The sequence below is a fragment of the Polypterus senegalus genome, chromosome 13 (genome assembly GCF_016835505.1).
Source record: "Polypterus senegalus isolate Bchr_013 chromosome 13, ASM1683550v1, whole genome shotgun sequence".
In the NCBI taxonomy this organism is placed as follows: domain Eukaryota; kingdom Metazoa; phylum Chordata; class Cladistia; order Polypteriformes; family Polypteridae; genus Polypterus; species Polypterus senegalus.
In genome coordinates, this window is record NC_053166.1 from 83,010,772 (window position 1) to 83,033,302 (window position 22,531).

At 37.1% G+C, this 22,531-nt stretch overlaps 1 protein-coding gene across 1 annotated transcript in view; it reads right to left on the minus strand.

The window, feature by feature from the left end:
- dnajc18 (DnaJ (Hsp40) homolog, subfamily C, member 18) overlaps window positions 1–22,531 on the minus strand; it is a 64,152-nt gene that overhangs the window by 36,996 nt on the left and 4,625 nt on the right. Inside the window, exons 2-4 of the mRNA XM_039774822.1 lie at window positions 14,984–15,146; window positions 11,613–11,758; window positions 2,152–2,340 (exon numbers count right to left, since the gene is read on the minus strand). Coding sequence (XP_039630756.1) covers window positions 2,152–2,340; window positions 11,613–11,758; window positions 14,984–15,146 — 498 coding nt within the window. The remainder of the gene's footprint in view (window positions 1–2,151; window positions 2,341–11,612; window positions 11,759–14,983; window positions 15,147–22,531) is intronic.

Here is a 22,531-nt window from a genome sequence, read left to right on the forward strand (position 1 = left end):
TTATGTATTTTGAATAATTTTTTTTTAATGGCACTCTCATTATTTTTTCAGAATAACATTTGTATTTTTGAGGAATGCACGTCATTTATATAATAGCCTTATCAGGACCTTTTTTCATACTTTGCCTAAATAGCATTTATCATTCTATAGAATGCCTAGGTATTATATACAATGCCTAGGGAAAGTGTGTAATTCTCATATTTCTTACATTGCCTAAAAACGCTGGGCATTATATACAATGCCTAGGTATTCTATAGAATGCCGGCTTTTCATACTTTGCCGATAACATATACACATACATATTATATATTCATACATACATATATAAATACATACACATATACAGTGGGATGCAAAAGTTTGGGCAACCTTGTTAATAGTCATTATTTTCCTGTATAAATCGTTGGTTGTTACGATAAAAAATATTAGTTAAATATATCATATAGGAGACACACACAGTGATATTTGAGAACTGAAATGAAGTTTATTGGATTTACAGAAAGTGTGCAATAATTGTTCAAACAAAATCAGGCAGGTGCATAAATTTGGGCACAGATGTCATTGTATTGATTCCAAAACTTTTAGAACTAATTATTGGAACTCAAATTGGCTTGTTAAGCTCAGTGACCCCTGACCTACATACACAGGTGAATCCTATAATGAGAAAGAGTATTTAAGGGGGTCAATTGTAAGTTTCCCTCCTCCTTTAATTTTCTCTGAAGAGTAGCAACATGGGGGTCACAAAACAACTCTCAAATGACCTGAAGACAAAGATTGTTCACCATCATGGTTTAGGGGAAGGATACAGAAAGCTGTCCCAGAGATTTAAGCTGTCTGTTTCCACAGTTAGGAACATATTGAGGAAATGGAAGACCACAGGCTCAGTTCAAGTTAAGGCTCAAGTGGCAGACCAAGAAAGATTTCGGATAGACAGAAGTGACGAATGGTGAGAACAGTCAGAGTCAACCCACAGACCAGCACCAAAGACCTACAACATCATCTTGCAGCAGATGGAGTCACTGTGCATCGTTCAACCATTGGCACTTTACACAAGGAGATGCTGTATGCGAGAGTGATGCAGAGGAAGCCTTTTCTCCGCCCACAGCACAAACAGAGCCGCTTGAGGTATGCTCAAGCACATTTGGACAAGCCAGCTTCATTTTGGAATAAGGTGCTGTGGACTGATGAAACTAAAATTGAGTTATTTGGGCATAACAAGGGGTTATGCATGGAGGAAAAAGAACACAGCATTCCAAGAAAAACACCTGCTACCTACAGTAAAATATGGTGGTGGTTCCATCATGCTGTGGGGCTGTGTGGCCAGTGCAGGGACTGGGAATCTTGTCAAAGTTGAGGGGCACATGGATTCCACTCAGTATCAGCAGATTCTGGAGACCAATGTCCAGGAATCAGTGACAAAGCTGCGCCAGGGCTGGATCTTTCAACAAGACAACAACCCGAAACACTGCTCAAAATCCACTAAGGAATTCATGCAGAGGAACAAGTACAACGTTCTGGAATGTCCATCTCAGTCCCCAGACCTGAATATAATTGAAAATCTGTGGTGTGAGTTAAAGAGAGCTGTCCATGCTCGGAAGCCATCAAACCTGAATGAACTAGAGATGTTTTGTAAAGAGGAATGGTCCAAAATACCTTCAACCACAATCCAGACTCTCATTGGAACCTACAGGAAGCGTTCAGAGGCTGTAATTTCTGCAAAAGGCGGATCTACTAAATATTGATTTCATTTCTTTTTTGTGGTGCCCAAATTTATGCACCTGCCTGATTTTGTTTGAACAATTATTGCACACTTTCTGTAAATCCAATAAACTTAATTTCACTTCTCAAATATCACTGTGTGTGTCTCCTATATGATATATTTAACTGACATTTTTTATCGTAACAACCAACAATTTATACAGGAAAATAATGCCTATTAACAAGGTTGCCCAAACTTTTGCATCCCACTGTATATACATATACATACATACATACACTGTATACTTTTATTACACACACATCTCTAGCATAAGAGAGGAAAGCAAGGTACCAAGTGAATACAACCGAATCCAGGCTATGGTTCAAAAAGTTTGCAGTGGTAATTACTGTTCTATATTAGTTCTCTAATGATACCTGACCTGCAGAACTGACCTGTAGGAAACCTTCCCCCAAAAAATACATTAAACAGTTCTTCGGGAGTAATATCAGCTTCAAACTCCTGGTAAAAGTTGTGATGAGGGGCACTGTGCGTAGTATTCTCCATCTGATGTTCATCCCCAAACTGGTCGTACCTTCGCCGCTTCTCTGGGTTGCTCAGCACACCATAAGCATTTCCAATAGCTGTTTTTAAAAATAAAAAAAACCCAAGATATTAACATTTACATTACAGGGGTAAAGAGGTACATTAAATACATTAAAAAGTGATACTTTGCTTCAGAACCGTTTCTTTGCTTTGGATAATGTGTGTGTGTGTGTGTGTGTGTGTGTGTGTGTGTGTGTGTGTGTGTGTGTGTATGTGAATGGTTAGAACCAAATCTGATTATTCAACTTTAACACTAGAATTCCAGAAGCCTATGAAAAAAGTCATAATCCCAGGCCACCTTAAACTCCTTTGCACCTCTCCTCATCAGCGTCTTTTGTTTTGCAAATGTATCGATCAGCACAAGCAGCATGCTATTCCATACCCCACTGACGGAGCTGATGTCAGTGACAAAATTCTCAGAGCTCAAGTGTGTATATCTGGGTGTGAGGTGCCTGGAGTTGTATAGGGTAACTAATATATTGTTATATGGAATACATACATTTCATGTGTGTTCCATGTCTACAACGATCTGTGTAAATGTAGGACGGCAGGAAATGTGAGGCAAGAAATACTGAACACATACCTAAAACAGAAACTTTTTCCATGTTATACTAATAAGTGAAGACTGTAGTCCAAATATCAAATAAACAAGTGTGCTTTTATTCAAGAATATAACCACAGAAAAAAAAAATGTTCAATTTACATGTTGCTGTCAAGGAATTAAAAAACCCAAGCTCAAATTTCAATCGACAGAAAGTCAATATGTATTCCTCAATGGTGCAGAGGTATGAACTGCTGACTTATAACCAAAAAATTGCAAGTTTTCAAGGTGCTCTGCGTTTTTGAGTAGTGAGCTACTATTATTATTACTATAAAAAAATAAAAACATACATTTGAGTTTGTAACAACCGGTGTAAATTTTGGCTACTTGCAGAAGTTAGAGCTTTTTTTTTTTCTTTTTCTTATTCAACTTTATTCTGTCAGTGACGTTCACGTGGTACAACGAACTTGCCTCTGCCTCTCTGAGTTGATGGCGTTTATCTCCATTCTTTTCACAAGAACAGTGATGACCACAGTTGGTGCAGTGACTGATGCCTGCTCAGAACTATTTGTTGTACTGGCAATCAAAGATACGATGTCCCGTGACCACTATCAGACTATCATGTGGCATTTGTGCTTTGACAACAACGATACTAATGCAGAACGTGTGAAAAATGACAGATTTGCTGCAATTTTGGATATCTGGCAACATTTTGTTGAGAGCTGCGTTTTGAGTTACAACCCAGTGCAAAGACTTTCCGAGTCTGTGGTCATAAAGCTTATGGAGCAGTTTTTGGCCAAAGGCAGAACAGTAACAACAGACAGCTTCTTCACTGTGCTTTCGCTGGCTAATAAACTGGCTAACAAATCTTGAACATTCAAATAGTGTACAGAACAACTTAAAAGAAGACATTTTATGCTTTAGATTGGTAGTGTCAAAATTCAACCCTTAACTCTACCAGAAGTTTTTCAGCTATAAGTATTACACAATTTGGTGACAAACTAAACCAAGACCATAAAATAAATACTGCATCATCTCACATATATTTGTTTACAATATTAAAGCATACATTAATACAGGTTAATGCTTAGTCACAGGTTCAAGGGTAATGTTCACCTGTCAGTTTAATAAATAACATTTGTGACAGTTTTTATTTTCTGAGGAAACAATAAGAAACATACTTAATCCTTTATATTTTTGTTCAAGAAGAACGTATTTAAGGGAGTTCTACTTACTAGTCTGTGCTGTCTTGTTGTTTCTTATGCCCAAGGTCTCGTGCCTCCTGTATTGTTGACTATCTATTCTTTTCTTAATTTATGATTAGTTCTCGATTCTTTCTGTACAGAGTGTTTGCTCCTCAGCTGTTTCTCTTGTTGTCTACATGACAAATTTGTAAGCTATGATCCAGTGACTCAATTGGATGCCACCAAATACAAAACTTGAGGCTCAACTTCAAAACCATGACCTAGTGGTTGTGTAGGTAAAATGCCAAGTACCTTGAGATACATTAAAAATTGTCAGACAACAGTCATTATGCAATATTTTGATAAGGTTGAATTGATGGCTCTATTAAATTTATGCAAGTCTAAACTCCAGTGCCACAAAGTAAGCCTAATATTTGATACCTGCACCACCAAACTTAACAGGGAAATGAGGTTCTTACTTTAGAATGTGCTTGGTTTTCACCAAAACAAATGTTTCTAACAGGTTCCAATAGATATCTTTTATCTTCATTTGTCCTGGTTCATATCCATCAAAGCGCTGTTCAGCAGCTCTTTCGGGGTGATAATGGTTCATGGAAAAGGGAAGTGTGCTGTAGGTGGCATTAAAGAATGTTTCACATTTGCTTTATTACAGACAAGTCTGGGTAGAAGGAATGATGCTAATGTCAAGAAGGTTCTATCAGAAGATGGTTGCAGTGCACATAATCGATCATCTTTAGGAAAATGGTGCCTACCAGGCATACAACAATATACCACAGATTAAGTAACAGGGTCTCCTCAATGTATTATTAAGCAGAGATAACTGCTTAACATAGGCAATCGTGCCGCACACCATGAGGCTTTTGCTGGCAGTACGCGGTTTGGGAATGTTTCTCCAGACTGTACCACTATCTGTGACATCTCCATGTAATTGGGGGCACATTAATCTCGAGGGAAAAGTAAAACTTGATTCTCATTGTAGGTCTACAGCACCCACAGTAGTAAGAGCTATTCAAGCTTGATACCATTCTAAGTGCAGTCTGCAAGCAGTGAATGAAAGATGTTGTAATAGAAGGAATAAGTGGTGTATGTAACTCTGAGTTATGGGCACATGTTGTAAACAGCTAACCTTGTTTGTGCCCACATCTCTTATTTCAGTCTCACTTCAATGAGCATCAGTATTTTTGCAGCTGTTTAGATGATTTGCTTGTTTGACCCAGTAATCTGACAGATTTGTTTACACATTACAGAAAACTACAGATTCTCAGGAATCATACCAGGTCTGCATCCTTGATCTGGCAATTTACCAGCATATTTCTAAGATACAGTATCTTACATATGCAACAGCATTGGCAAATCATTTGTAAGATATTCAAATACACTTCTAATGTATTTGAAAAAGACAAAAACTGACATTTGAAAGAACAAACACAGTTTAACTTTGCACTGATTTCAGCACTGTGTTACTATAGACATGCTATGCCCTTTTGCAGTATTTTACAGATGTTTCAGTACATTAAAATATCAGTCTGTTCATATTTTTAAATAATGCACTTGTATTGTTATTAGTAAAACAAAGAATAATCTGCTATTTAAAAACACTCTTTTCCAGCACATTTTAGGACAGATTTTTTCTACCCCAGTAGTGTGTTAAAGTAATGAAAAATGAAAGGAAACATTTTGAAAATAATGTAACATGATTGTCAATGTAATTGTTTTATTACTGTTATGAGTGCTGCTGTCATATATATATATATATATATATATATATATATACACACATATATACATATATATACACATATACATACATATATACATACACACACACACAATATATATATATATATATATATATATATATATATATATATATACATACACACAGTGGTGTGAAAAACTATTTGCCCCTTCCTGATTTCTTATTCTTTTGCATGTTTGTCACACAAAAGGTTTCTGATCATCAAACACATTTAACCATTAGTCAAATATAACACAAGTAAACACAAAATGCAGTTTTTAAATGATGGTTTTATTATTTAGGGAGAAAAAATCCAAACCTACATGGCCCTGTGTGAAAAGTAATTGCCCCTTGTTAAAAATAACCTAACTGTGGTGTATCACACCTGAGTTCAATTTCCGTAGCCACCCCCAGGCCTGATTACTGCCAAACCTGTTTCAATCAAGAAATCACTTAAATAGGAGCTGCCTGACACAGAGAAGTAGACCAAAAGCACCTCAAAAGCTAGACATCATGCCAAGATCCAAAGAAATTCAGGAACAAATGAGAACAGAAGTAACTGAGATCTATCAGTCTGGTAAAGGTTATAAAGCCATTTCTAAAGCTTTGGGACTCCAGCGAACCACAGTTAGAGCCATTATCCACAAATGGCAAAAACATGGAACAGTGGTGAACCTTCCCAGGAGTGGCCGGCTGACCAAAATTACCCCAAGAGCGCAGAGGCGACTCATCCGAGAGGTCACAAAGACCCCAGGACAACGTCTAAAGAACTGCAGGCCTCACTTGCCTCAATTAAGGTCAGTGTTCACGACTCCACCATAAGAAAGAGACTGGGCAAAACGGCCTGCATGGCAGATTTCCAAGACGCAAACCACTGTTAAGCAAAAAGAACATTAGGGCTCATCTCAATTTTGCTAAGAAACATCTCAATGATTGCCAAGACTTTTGGGAAAATACCTTTTGGACTGATGAGACAAAAGTTGAACTTTTTGGAAGACAAATGTCCCTTTACATCTGGTGTAAAAGGAACACAGCATTTCAGAAAAAGAACATCATACCAGCAGTAAAATATGGTGGTGGTAGTGTGATGGTCTGGGGTTGTTTAGCTGCTTCAGGACCTGGAAGGCTTGCTGTGATAGATGGAACCATGAATTCTACTGTTTACCAAAAAATCCTGAAGGAGAATGTCCGCCATCTGTTCGTCAACTCAAGCTGAAGCGATCTTGGGTGCTGCAACAGGACAATGACCCAAAACACACCAGCAAATCCACCTCTGAATGGCTGAAGAAAAACAAAATGAAGACTTTGGAGTGGCCTAGTCAAAGTCCTGACCTGAATCCAATTGAGATGCTATGGCATGACCTTAAAAAGCGGTTCATGCTAGAAAACCCTCAAATAAAGCTGAATTACAACAATTCTGCAAAGATGAGTGGGCCAAAATTCCTCCAGAGCGCTGTAAGATACTCACTGCAAGTTATCGCAAACGCTTGATTGCAGTTATTGCTGCTAAGGGTGGCCCAACCAGTTATTAGGTTCAGGGGCAATTACTTTTCACACAGGGCCATGTAGGTTTGGATTTTTTTCTCCCTAAATAATAAAACCATCATTAAAAACTGCATTTTGTGTTTACTCGTGTTATATTTGACTAATGGTTAAATGTGTTTGATGATCAGAAACATTTTGTGTGACAAACATGCAAAAGAATAAGAAATCAGGAAGGGGGCAAATAGTTTTTCACACCACTGTGTATATATATATATATATATATATATATATATATATATATATATATATATACTGTACATACATACACATTATATATTATATATATATACAGTAATCCCTCCTCGATCGCGGGGGTTGCGTTCCAGACCCCCCGCGATAGGTGAAAATCCGCGAAGTAGAAACCATATGTTTGTGTGGTTATTTTTATATATTTTAAGCCCTTATAAACTCTCCCACCCTGTTAACATTATTAGAGCCCTCTAGACATGAAAACACCCTTTAGTCAAACGTTTAAACTGTGCTCCATGACAAGACAGAGATGACAGTTCTTTCTCACAATTAAAAGAAAGCAAACATATCTTATCTTCAAAGGAGCGCCGTCATAAAGGAGCACGTCAGGAGCAGAGAATGTCAGAGAGAGCGCTCGCAAAGAAAAGCAAACAATCAAAAAATCAATACATGCTTTTAAGTATACAGAAGCACCGCGATGAAGAGGCATTTTGTAGAGGAGCGTCCGTGTCCTCTGTGCAAACAGCCCCTCTGCTCACACCCCCTCCGTCAGGCAGAGAGAGCGAGAAAGATAGAGAGAAGCAAACAAGCACAGCGCGGGAAGCATATCTTATAGCATTGAGGAGTTTTAGTTAATATGCAATACATGCTCTGATTGGGTAGCTTCTAAGCCATCCGCCAATAGCGTCCCTTGTATGAAATCAACTGGGCAATCAAACTGAGGAAGCATGTAACCTAAATTAAAAGACCCATTGTCCGCAGAAAGCGGAACCAGTGAAAAATCTGTGATATATGTTTAGATGTGCTTACATTTAAAATCCGCGATAGAGTGAAACCGCGAAAGTCAAAGCGCGATATAGCGAGGGATTACTGTATATCTATATGTATCTATCTGCGCTCAGCTTACTCTTAAGCATGCAACGTACAGTTGGCCATGTGAACAGTAATCTTGTTTCAAATCTCACGGCTTGGATTGCTGCTGTCATAATCGTTTCATGTTTTGTTTCAATTACAACAGTATTTGTAGGACTTGTGTTGAAGTGACATTCGGCATCTGTCAAGCGTTGTAAGTATACAACCAGTTTAATCGATAACTTCACATCCAGCTTTTGAGAGTATAAACATTCATTAACATCAAAGTGTCCACTACTGAAATCGTCACCTGTGAATCTAAGATGTTTAAGAGGCATTGGCGGTTGTCCAAAGGTGTAAAATATTTGGCCATTTCGGTACACTTGAAAGCGACAACCGAACAATTCAGCGGCAGCCATCAACTCACATGCAGAACCATAGGTGAAGGGCTTAAGCATTTCACTCTTATAGTGCTCCTGTGTAGTATAAATTATCTCCTGTACCGTCATCAGTCCACACCTTGAACCTGTCCCAGTCATTCAATACATAAGACACAATGTTTCTCCAGATATCAAGAGTGAGCCTGATATGGCCGTGCAATATGTAACACAGAGAATGGAAAAGATAGGTGCCATCGCCAGGCATGGAAACCACTCAGTAAGTGACAGTTCTTTGATTGATGGTGATCACCTCGATAGACATGTTAATGTGGGTACGGTTGGAATGATAAAGGAAATGGGTACCTGAACAATGTAAAGTAAGTCTAAAATACCCACACAATAACTATAATCGTAATAAATGAACAATAAAACAGCAGAGAAGCCATGGATTAAATAAAAAGGCTGTAATTTTCAGCAGGGAGACGTGAATCCCGTGGCGAAGCAAGGAAGGGAATGAAGAGACTGGAGCGATGGACAGCCTTATATAGGCAGGCAGCCAAAAACGTGGGAGGCGTTGCCGCCTCACACGGTGATTGAGCTGCAGGCTATGGACATATATATGTACGTAAGTAGGATTCAGTTAGTGTTGGAAACCCGCGTACCAAATTTCTTGAAGATGGGCCCATAAGTAAAGACTGTTGAAAAGTTCAATATGGCGGCCGACAGTGGCATCATACCACCGAAATAAGTACCAAATTTCAGCTTTCTACCTACACGGGAATTTGGAGAATTACCGACGTTGGAAAGTTCAATATGGCGGCTGACAGTGGCGTCATACCACCGAAATAAGTATGTGCATTGGTTTCGGTTAGCGCAGGGAAGCCGCCTACCAAATTTCGTGAAGATGGGGCCATGAATAAGAAAGTTCAACATGGCAGATGTTGTTGACCGTTATGTAAATTTCGAAATGAAACCTGCTTAACTTTTTTAAGTAAGCTGTAAGGAATGAGCCTGCGAAATTTCAGCCTTCTACCTACAAGGGAAGTTGGAGAATTAATGACGTTTGGAAAATTCAATATGGCGGCCGACAGTGGTGTCATACCACCGAAATAAGTACGTACATCGGTTTTGGTTAGCGCAGGGAAGCCACCTACCAAATTTCATGAAGATGGGGCCATAAATAAGAAAGTTCAACATGGCGGACGTTGTCGACCGTTATGCGTAGAATTTCGAAGTAAAACGTGCTTAACTTTTCTAAGTAAGCTGTAAGGAATAAGCCTGCCAAATTTCAGCCTTCTACCTACATGGGAAGTTGGAGAATGAGCGAGTGAGTGAGTGAGTCCTTTGCCTTTTATTAGTATAGATTGAAACTTTTAAACATCCATTGAAGCAAGGAAAAAACTAACTATTTTTCCTTTCTCATTAATGAGGATGAAAAAGAACTGTCACCTTTCCTTAATGGCTTTAAAATTAGCCTTTTCAGGGACAGCAATGATGACTTTGGCTACTCCAGCCAACATAAAGGTCTGCAAATGACTTTTTTCTTAGTTGGCCGCGGTGTTCACGCATATTACCAAATACAATGAGACATAATGGAGGAAAAAAAATAGGTCACTGGTTTTACCTTTTTCCTGCCACTACAAAGGGGGAAAAGAGAAATGGAATTTAATTGGTCATTCCCTGACTGCCTGCTTATGCCCACAACACTTAACACTAGAATTGCCAGAACTTTACCTTGGGAGTTTCTCTTGGGACCCCCTTCTCAAAACTAATGCATACATGCTTTAACTAAATGAAACACTGCATGCTTCTTAACTAAATGAAACACTCCATGCTTCTTAGTTTGTTAAATGGCAGATGGCTATGGAGATGCTCGACATTTTGACTGGATACATTTACACTCCATAGGGCCTGAAAAGGACGCATGCCCACCAAGCCGCCAGCACTATACAACACGGTCTGCCAAAGCCAAGAGTTAAAATCCTCATGGAAATGCACTCTACAATAAAGTTTTATATAAGCAAGTGCCTTTTCTTTTTACTACACGCAAATCGACTTTACACTATTCCCAAGACATTTTTCTTTAAAGTGATTAATGCCTGACAGGCGAATTATCAAGGGAAGAGTGATATTTCAAAAATGTTTACATTGCTCTGTATTTAAGACACCTCAACACAATCTGAACAGGATAACTTTCCATGCTGAATAAGTGTTCCAGATTTCAACAAAATTGGGAGCAGAGTTGTTTTATTTAGTCAAACAAACAGACAAGGCAACAGCAATAGGTGTATTTCATATCATATGCAAATGCACCTAAAATTAGAACATACAGTACAAATGTACATATAGCACCCAGCATTTCTAACCTAGGTTTGAATAAATACTTGTTTGTAAGAAGAATAGTCAAATGCATAATTTAATCAAAGCAGAATTATTACATTGACTTTCTGTTCATTAAAAACTAGTGATGTATCCTAATCCAATACTGCCCTGTAACACAGTATTCAACTATAATAAATTCCACTGCCAAAATGTTGAGAAATGATAGGATGAACCATGCCATAACCTGCTATGTCACATAAAGAAATTTTGAAATGGAGGTTTATTTTTCTTTACCCGAGTTTTCATTTTCATTCGTGCTCCATTTTAACTGCTTTTTATATTTCATTGTGCTTATTTTATTTCTGTCATCACATCAGTCTCAACCTTCTATTTGCCCTTCCTGAAGTTAAACCTGGTACTTGTGTACATCTGTAGTATTTGAAATTATAATTAACATTTGATGGCTGGACAAAATGCTTTCAGGACATAGTTTTCATTTACTGCATGTGATGTGATATATAGTTACATGTAACCATACCTTTAAAAGCATCTGTTGCGCCCGGTGCACAGTTTTTGTCTGGATGAAACTTGAGTGCTAGTTTTCTGTAGGCCTTCTTTAAATCTTCATCACTGGCATCTTTGCTTACACCCAGAATTTCGTAATAATCTTTGCATTTCTTTATCCTAAAAAATAAAACCTTTCAAATTATGAAACTAGAAAATACTATAATTTATACTACACTGCAGTACTGAAATTACACCATGTACTGTACTGACACATCTACGGTAAAATTATTTAATGTGATAGAAGTTTAATAATGCAATAAGTTCATTTTCCAAAACCCAATGTAAAATACATTATATGCTACACTCAGGACATGACTGCCATGTTTTGCTGACTCAGCAGTAGGTTCTCTGGATTTAAAAATACTTTGGGAAAACATGAACTTTCATATATTTTAACCTTTTTAATGTCAAATTAAACAAGATGTTACTTATTATTTCAGTAATTTTGAGATGCTGCCTTAATAATGCTGAAAGAAGCAGCAATGAGTTTCATTTTCCCAGTCACAGCAACATATTTAGCCTGCTGTAAGATGTACCGTAATCTTTTATTAAATAATGCTGTATGTGAACATCAAATATGTATAGCCAGTTTAAAATATGTACTTTCTAGACTCTAAGAAAGGCTAGTAAGATGGTACAAAAACTCTGCCTACTAGTACAGAACAGGTTTGGGTAATCCTGTGACTGAAGGTTTGTTTTAAACCACTCTTCAGTCCTAGATGTTGACTGAACTTGGAGAATTTATCTAATCAGTTCTTGGTCTACAGTTTCAGGAACTTTCAATAATGTTGGTTTTATTTCCATTTGAAATTCACAGTAGTGCTTTTGATCTAACAACTTTTAATACAAACAGTACTGTGCAAACATGCTTATTTGTTTGTAAAATCATTATATAACATTAAAATATACAGAACTAAATATTAATACAATGCAAAGAAATAATTATGAATTTGTCAAAATTCACCTTTTTGACATTGGCTGCCATTTATTCTTTTCCTTTTTCAAGTGATCCCACACAGCTTCTATTACGTTCAGGTCATGGCTCTAAGGTTGCCAGTCTAATACTGTTAATGTTCTGTCTGCAGACATCTACTCCAAATAGGTCTTAGTTGTAACTGAAGTGTGTTTAGTATTATTTTGAAAGATGAAATTTTTGCCAATAAATATTTTTTCCCAAAAGTACATCATGAAGAACCAATATCAGTTTGTACTTCTTACCAGTTGCCATATTTTTGACCAGATCCCCTACACTGTTGATTGAAATGAACATACAGACCATGACAGAAATGTGATGTAGCAAAGCTATTAGGCTTCACAGATGGCCACACAGATGTATTCCTTACCAACTCTTCTTCTAACATACTGATGTCTTTGTGAACTAAAAAGGTCAAATTTGCACTCATAACTCCATAAGACTTTCTGACACTGGTTGTCACTACAGCTGGGCAATATATCGAACTTACAACTCGATATTTAACAAAACTTCAACTGCAAAAGCCAATATCGTGATGCTCAGCACTTTTCTTTGATTTTCCCACAACATTTTCAGAAAAGTAAATAAAATTCACAAAGTCTAATTCCCTACAAGACTACTTCTATTAAGATTTCTGTGCAGCGCTGAATAGTGTATTACGGTGCCAAATGACTCTGCCAGATACCGAGAAAGCACTTCACTGAATTTCTGTTTCTGTGCTTTAAGGAAATAACCTTTAAGAACTGTTGAGCAAATGCAGACACATTTTTGGGTTTTCTGCAGAATGTTCTTTGATCAGTTTGCCTAATTTCTTCAAAATTTTTAAGACCATGTGAACAGAATATAATGAAAATCTGGTCTGAAGTGCTACCACTAACTGACTATAGACTTGTTGGTGCAAAACTATGATTTTATATCTCTCACATGGTGTTAGTCTAGAATTAGGTGTGCCCTTGCTGGAAGCACAACAATGGCTGCCTTGAACAGAAATCTGAAAATTGAACATGCGTTGCTCAAGACATCTTTGAGTATCATCATTAAATAATAATAATACATTTGTGCTGCTTTTTATTGTATCAATATTAAATTGTATTTATTCTAATGTATTGTTTTCATGAGCAATTAAACACTAGCTGTCTAGATTGTTATTTTTTAAAGCTAGTTTTCTTTGGTGGCCTAACACATTTACACAGTACTCAAGGAACATGTTACTTCTTCACTTTTTTGTTTCTTCATTTTGATTATTTCTTGCAAAGTTTCAAAGTTCATAGTTGCTTCTGTTATCCTTAAGCCTACTTCACATTATGCAATTTTTCCAGTAATTTTCACTCATGGCCTTTATTTTCATAATCAGAGAGAGTCAGAGGCAGCTGGAGACAGTCAGTGGCATGCCCCTGTGAAGTCAATCATCTCATGTTATTTACCAAGTGAATCACTTAAATTAGTCTGCGACTCACCACAATAAAAACGAAACAGGTTTGGTTTTGTCTTTAGTCATAGGGGTGGTTCTGTGATAATTAGAGAAGACAGTCGATGAATGCTTGTATAATGCAAAAAATGTAACAATGAAAATAAGGAACATGGGTGTTTTGAACCTTACAAACAGAAAAGAAGCTTGTCTGTTGGATGCCGTGTATTTTATGTACTAAAGCAGAATTGAAAAAACGGAGGGGCAGAGACTGTGGCTAAACTCACTGCAGCTATTAACCCTTTGTACAGCACCAGCTCTGTCTGGAAGCACAGAGGCTGTGGACCTTGAAAACAGAAGAGAATCTAGTCTGTAAGATTCCTGATTTACATACCAAAAGAAAATGGAAAAAATAAAGGGCTGAGACTGCTGCTGAACTTGCTGCAGCTGTAAATACTTCGTAAAGCACCGTTACATGAGCAGCTTTGTCAGGCAGCATGCTATTGGCTCTCAGAAAATGTGGTGGGCATGACTATGCTGGTTGATTGGTAAATGTGACATGGGCTGTGATTTTCAGTCTTGTAATCTGAAATAGTGCAGGCACGAGATCAGTGATCTCAGTTATTTGCAGTTGGTAAATTTGACATACTCTACCCCCAGAACAAAAAGTTGCATAATGTGACATTGGCTTTAAACAGCATACTACTACAGATTAGGTGCAAATAAAGAGATGGCCAACAACAAGCCAGCTACCTTGGATCATTTGCACCTCTGAATGTTTGTCATGAGGAAGGTCATGTAATACACTATTAAATAAGAAATGAGAGAACAAAAATTGAGGATTGAAGGATACTAAAATGTTGGGGATTGTATTCACGGGGACAGTTCATATTAAAAACAGCCTTAAATGTTATATCTTTAAAATTACAGATTTATATTTTATAGACATCTTAAATTGTACCTTTGAACACCTTGCAGCTGTTCTTCTGTATAACTCTTTGAATCTCCACCTTTTTGAGGTAAAGGCTCTTCACTTGCACTGTTTTTTTTCCCACTTGGAAAGTCTCGCATATTATGTCCATCACCAGGTGCACAACCATTTCTGGTAATTGCATCAATTAAAGCTTGAAAAAAGAAGAAAAAAAAGAAAGAAAATTTACGTAATAATAAATAACAATTCTCCAAAATATCCATATCCAGTAAATTCAGTATTACTTTAAGGAATGAATATATCACCTTTTTAAATGTAAATATTCTTGTACATACTTGTGCCACTGTTAAAATAACTGTTAAGAGACATTTCTTAAAATAAGTAAAAGTTTCTGAAATCTGAGTCACAAACATACATAATCATCCCAATAAATAAACAATGGGACATTAATAAATAGAATTTAATAATAATTGTATACAGTCAATCTTGCTAGTTTGAAGGCAGAGCAAGGAGATATTTGCTAAGAATGAGAGCTGAATTGCTATTTGAAGCTCATTTTTAACTTGGGACCAATTGACAAAACTTTACTTAATACATTACTATCATTTCCAGACTTTTAACAATTTCTAGCTACTAAGTGCTAGTTCAGTAAAAATGAATTGCATACATATTCAGAAAGGTATGTGAAATATTAACATAAGAGGATTTTTCACATCACACACATGCACAAAAAATTCCATCTCACTTCATTCTCAAAAGCAATTAATCCCATTCAGGGTTGTGAAGGTGCCAGAGATTATCCCAGCAACACTGGGCATAAAACAGCCCTGAACAGAAGGTTGGTCATTTGCAGGGTCCTTGCACCAACAGCTTCGTGTATAATTTAAGTGCTTTCAGCAAAGACTGCAAATGTAACTCTGAAGCACATATAAACAAGATTACATTGATGATGAAGGAAACAACAATGAATGTAAATAAAAAGGCAATCCAATTTTACATGGCATGCAAAAGAACTTATTGAACTGATGCAGAAATCTCGAACAATGGCCATTACATTATGGAGGAGTAATATATGGTCCGCCAGTAACTTATTTATTTAAGCATTGATAGACACTATACAATCCAAAACTGACAAAGTTGTGTCGTCTCCTTTAACACAAAACAAAAGAAATGTTAATCTGTTAGTGAGAAATGGGACAAATTGAGATTCTGATATTGCATCAGGAAAGTTAACCAACCCTAAATGGAGTACAATTTATAAGCATCCTTTCTTGTCTCAATATATGCCAAAGGCCTATAGAAAAAAACAAACAAATGTTTATTACAGCTCTTTTTAGCCTGTTAAGCATAAAGAGATTTCAGTAACCATAAAGTCAAACATGCTTTTCATCAAATAAATGTATTTTGAATAAAAAAAGTTTAGTCATTGGTGGATAACTCATTAGCTCATTACCACTTGTCAGAGGAAGCTGGTCTGCAAGCAATGGAAAAAAAGTTCATAAGCACTAAATGACTACAGTAATCACTCGCTATAGCGTGCTTCGACTTTCGCGGATTTTATATGTAAGCATATCTAAATATATAAAGCGGATTTTTCGCTGCTTCGCAGGTTCTGCGGACAATGGGTCTTTTTACTTACGGTACATGCTTCCTCAGTTGATTTGCCCAGTTGATTTCATACAAGGGACGCTATTGGCGGATGGCTGAGAAGCTAACCAATCAGAGCATGCAGTTAAGTTCCTGTGTGCTGACTGGCTCAGCGACTGAGCGCCAAATTCGATTCCGCGGCGTTAGCCAGAAAGTCTTGTCTTGCTCATTCAGCATCAACGTGTTTCACTGTGTAAAGAGTTAACTTTTGTGTTTATCTTTGTGCGTAGTCAAGCCCTTCATTATGGCTCCAAAACGATTTGCTTCTGCTACTGCTTCAGGGGCCATGCCCAAGCGCCAACGGAAGATGCTAATGATTGCCGAAAAAGTAAAAGTTTTGGATATGCTGAAGGAAGGGAAAAGCTACACCGCTGTAGGACGCCATTATGGCATCAATGAGTCCACGATTCTTTTTATTTAAAAAGGAGGAAAAGAATATAAGATCTATGGCCGCAGTGTCCTTATAACCAGGGCAAAATGAGTTGTAAGTGGACGTAATAAGGCAGTAGTCCAGATGGAATCCGCTTTAGGGATTTGGATTGAAGACTGCCAGAAGAAGAACAACGGCGGTGCTACACAGTCGCCTGAAGAGGCTCCTTTAGAAGAGCTGTAACGCTCTCCTTTGTTGTACAGTAAAATTAAACTCATCGTTATCGGACAAGTCGTTGTGTCATTGTTGATGAGTAACCATAATTAATTTTCTACTTACAGTACTTAGTACATGTACGTACATTTAGTGTCACTGTACACACATTTACTGTATACAATTTTTCTTGCATTTTATGTATTTATTGCTGGTGGCCTGTCTATCGTAATGTCTGTAACATATGTGATATCTGAGATGCTCGATATCTTTAAAATAATATTTAGGTTTTACTGTATATAAACAGTGTGTTGACATACATAATTTCAATAAATCTTACATAATATCTAAGAGAATACAAAGGGTTTATGCTGTATAACTGTGCGGGGAATATTTATAAACAGTGTGGGAGAGTTTATAAGGGCTTAGAATATATAAAAATAACCATACAAACATATGGTTTCTACTTCGTGGGTTTTCACCTATCGCGGGATCCTTCCTCGATCGCGGTGGTTGCGTTCCAGAACCCCCCCGCGATAGATGAAAATCTGCGAAGTAGAAACCATATGTTTGTATAGTTATTTTTATATATTTTAAGCCCTTATAAACTCTCCCACACTGTTAATATTATTAGAGCCCTCTAGACATGAAATAACACCTTTTAGTCAAAAGTTTAAACTGTGCTCCATGACAAGACAGAGATGACAGTTCTTTCTCACAATTAAAAGAATGCAATCAGGAGCAGAGAATTTCAGAGAGAGAGAGAGAGAGAGAGATCGCAAAGAAAAGCAAACAATCAAAAAATCAATACGTCTGCTTTTAAGTTTGCCACGGAATTTTTTAGAGAAGCGTCAGTATCTTCTAAAAAAAACAGCCTCTGTGCAAACAGCCCCTCTGCTCACATCTCCTCCGTCAGGCGCAGAGAACATCAGAGAGAGAGAGAGCGAGATTAAAGCAAACAATCAAAAAAAAAAAAAAATCAATAAGTGTGCTTTTGGAAGCACCGTGATAAAGCGGCCGGCATTTCTTAGAGCTGCATTCGTATCCACTAGGCAAACAGCTTCTGTGCAAACAGCACCTCTGCTCACACCCCCTCCGTCAGGCGCAGAGAATGTCAAAGAGGGTGAGATAGAGGCAGAGACAAGCAAACAATCAAGCACCGCACGGCAAACATATCTTATAGCATTGAGGAGTTTTAGTTAATATGTAATACATGCTCTGATTGGGTAGCTTCTAAGCCATCCGCCAATAGTGTCCCTTGTATAAAATCAACTGGGCAAACAAACTGAGGAAGCAAGTACTATAAATTAAAAGACCCATTGTCCGCAGAAATCCGCGAACCAGCAAAAAATCTGTGATATATATTTAGATATGCTTACATTTAAAAAAACGCCTGATAGAGTGAAGCCGCGAAAGTCGAAGCGCGATATAGCGAGGGATTACTGTACTGTACATATAAAGAAAAAACAAGCAGTGCAAACACAAACGGATGAAGACGTAGTGAATGAAGACTTTAAAATCAGAAAAACAAAATTGCAACTATCATGTCGCAATTCATGGCAAAATACTGGAAAAGATAAATCATAACAGATAAGCACATAAAAACACAGAATACATTATAGCTGGTACTGGCAAGAAATGGATTGTTCACACTTTATGATTATAAATACATTTAAAATTAATCAACAGCAGTTAAATGCATGACCATTGGCAGTTCACACAGAGAAAACTCTTCTCATGGGAAAAAAAATGAAGTTTGAAGTATTATAGCAAACTTTACAGTACCAAAGGTCCCAGTACTGAAGAAAGATGACATCAGGTAATGTACCCTTGTTGACGTAAATATATTAAGGGAAATTATGATTTGGAACAGACGTCACTTAAGAAGGAAAGAGAGAAGTGAAAAGAAGATTGTAGCAACGTAGTGCAGTGAAGTGCCACTGCATCCTCTTCATTAGATGCAGCATAATGTGAGAAAAAGAGTTTTTTAAAGATGTTTTATATTGGAATGCCAAAAGAGAAATGTTAGAAGACCCTGAAAGTGTAGCAATATACATGAATGATGCAAAAAAATGGCACAAGAAAAGAATGACACAAACTGAATCTAACAAGAAGTCTATATCAGGATTAAGCCTGCAAAAACTTCTAGGGACAACTGAATCTTAACAGACATGAAAACAGGTCTAGAAAAAGTCGAGTTTGAGTCACCAACACTGAAAGCCTGAAGAAACGTACCAAAACAAGGCCAGTTTTATCAACTCTTAAAAGAATGAACTTAGAAATCAAAATTAAGTGTGAATATGGAATCATTCACAGTAAGAGGCATTTCAGGGAACTGTTGTTTTACAATATGTCAATAGGTATGGTTTAGGCAGGGCGCAACTTCAGATAAGCTGCATGCGCACTTAAAAAACCTGTGGCATACAGTTTTAGAACTCTCAAAGAGGCCAAAACAAGATATGCTTAGATAGAAAAGGAATGTATAAGTGAAAGTATGTGTTGGTGAAAGATCCAAGAAGTACTTTAAAGTCCTGGAAAAATTCAAGCAAGTGAATGTTGGTCCTACTCATTTTAATACTGAAATGATCTTATTGCAATAACTTCCTAGAAAAATCACTCTGACATTTACTACAATTTATTTTGCATAATTAGTAATCCTAAAAGAGAACACAAAATCCCTTAAAACTGAATAGACCCATATTCCCTGATCTTAAGTATTTGACATGTGGCTGATTGACTGAGTGGCTGGTCTGGAAGAACACTGAAAGTATGGAAGGTCAAAAAGCAGACCTACAAGTAAAGGATAAAGTTTGGTTATAAACATGTGGTGAACTGGAATAGATACTAACTACAGCCAGATGTGGTACTACTAACCAGTTCAAGTTATTGTACTCGTGGAAATTTTCTTTGCAAATGTGTCACATATTACCTATCATAAATGATGCAAGACATTTAAAGGTCTCACATACCATCTTCTGTGTCATCTTTTTTGTCTTTTTTTTTGCACCTTCACAACAACATCAGAATATACAGCATGTATGACAGCATATTTGTGCTACAGAGAAAAAAAAAAAAAACTAGGGACACAGTGAAAAGGTCTATTTTGTGATTAAAGTGGAAATTTTGGCTTTAATCTCAAAATTTAATCTTCAATCTCATAGTTTATTTTGTCATTAAAGTAAATCGTAGTAAACATCATCTTAAAACCGACCAGTTGTTAGTTGATATGTGCTTCTGGGGCTTCCTCCTGCACTGACAGCAGAGGCAGATAGCAATTGCCACACAGAACAAATTAAATTTGATATTCCAGCTCTCTGCACATTTATAATCCTTAGATATATACTTGATACAACATTCATGATGAAATGCATTAAAGCATGTTTATTACATTTTACAGATAAACTACTTAAATAATGAATACTGTTAATAATTACACACGTGGGGGCGGCACAGTAGCAGATCAGTAGCGCTGCTGCCTCACAGGGTGTCACATCCCTGGTGTTCCCTACCTGTAATTTACATGTTTTCCTGGTGTGTTTCCCCAGTATGCTCTGGTTTCCTTCCAAGTACATTCAGGTTTGGGGATTTGGTGATGCTAAAATGGCACTAGTGTATGTGTGTGCTTGTATTCACCTTGTGATGAGCTGATGCCCCGTCCAAGGATTGTTTCTGCCTTGCACCCAATGCTTGCATCCCTGGCTTGTAATCATTAAACATCCAACCTTTTCAGGGATATTGCAGCAAGGTGTCCTGGGAATTTACTGGATGTTTTAGGCAATTCACAACACAGCGCAGCTGAATGTTGTTTTCTCACAGTGATATCTTGCACTGTCACCTGGTGGAATCTTCCAGATTTATGTAAATTATGCGCAAGTGTGTAAACAGTAAAATGCTTGCATAGTAATAGTGTCCATAGGCGCATGCATAGCATCGCCACGTGGTGGCCTGGGTCAACCTGCAATTCATTTATTTTGTGGCAAAAGTGACAGTACTGTATGTGGTGTCTGGCTTGTTGGTAAAGGTAATTGACTGAACTCTAAATTTTTCATATGTTCTATATGATTCATTGTATCACCAATCATGTCATTATGTGTACCAGGTGATAGTGGCTACCCACTCAGGTGCTGGCACCTTAAGCCTTTCTCTGACCCTGAGAAAGCAGAAGAAAGGCACTATATAATGCCGCACATAATCTCGTACTCTCAGTTGCGAAACGTAGCTAGATGCTCTTGAAAACACAAGGTGGAGTCTCAACATGTCAGGAGGGAAGCTGCTCTATAAATAAAGCCCCTGGTCTTTGTTTCTTCTCTTTATTCTGCATTTTAAAAAAGCATTACATTCTAAGTAATTCACAAATATTCATATTGTTGCTCTAGTTTTAAGTTGTTAAGTCTGTTTTTGTATTAGTTCATCTTAACAATACACAACTTGTATACATCAGGGAAAAGGACACTGACTGCTGGAAGGGTGCATGTCCTTCACTGTCAGAGTCACTATTGTGGTCACTGGTAAACAACAGCTTAAATAAGTAGAAAAGCAGAATACAAATCATGATGATGATGATGATTTCAACTAAGTTAAAACAAAGACACTAAATTATCCTCATATACACAAATGCTTGCTGCATTCTAATAAAATTTAACAAATCCAGTTTTTTCATTTATGGTGTCAAGACTTTCATCATGCTGTTCATTTGTCCTTGAGTCTATTTTGTTCGTTTTTGATTGCGATTATTAGGATACAATTAAGACAGCAAGTTCCATACTTGGTGTGAACAATAATGTAAATGAATAGGAATATGATAAAAAAAAGTTTAGAACTTAAAACTACAGCAAAACTGTAAATATTTTTACATTTCTTAGAAATGTACACCTCAAATTACCTCTTTTCTAAATGCAGAATAAAAAAAAATCCCAGCTAATTAGAAAATGAGATCAAGTAGCTGTAAAATGACTCACAGATTGTGAAGCGGCTTGGAACAAAAACTTGCAGCCACAGGGGTCTCGCATGACAGAACTTAAAAGCCACTACAAACTCAATATTTAAAATACTGTATATTGTAATAGATGCTGTTAAATTTCTAGTACCTTAGTTGAACACTGGAGTTATATGGGCATGAAGTAGTAATAAGGTGAAGATGATTAACTGTCAAAGGATGAACATAAATGAGCAAATGGACATTTAAAATTGCTCAGTTCTGTTAGTCCCTCATGCAGGTATATATCATTTCAAGCATACCTACTTTTCGCTGAACCCTTGCTTACCAATTCTGTCATAACATAATCATCATATCATCAGGCCAACTTTTCTACAAAGACAAAGGAATTTCTTGATTGTTTTTATGTAGT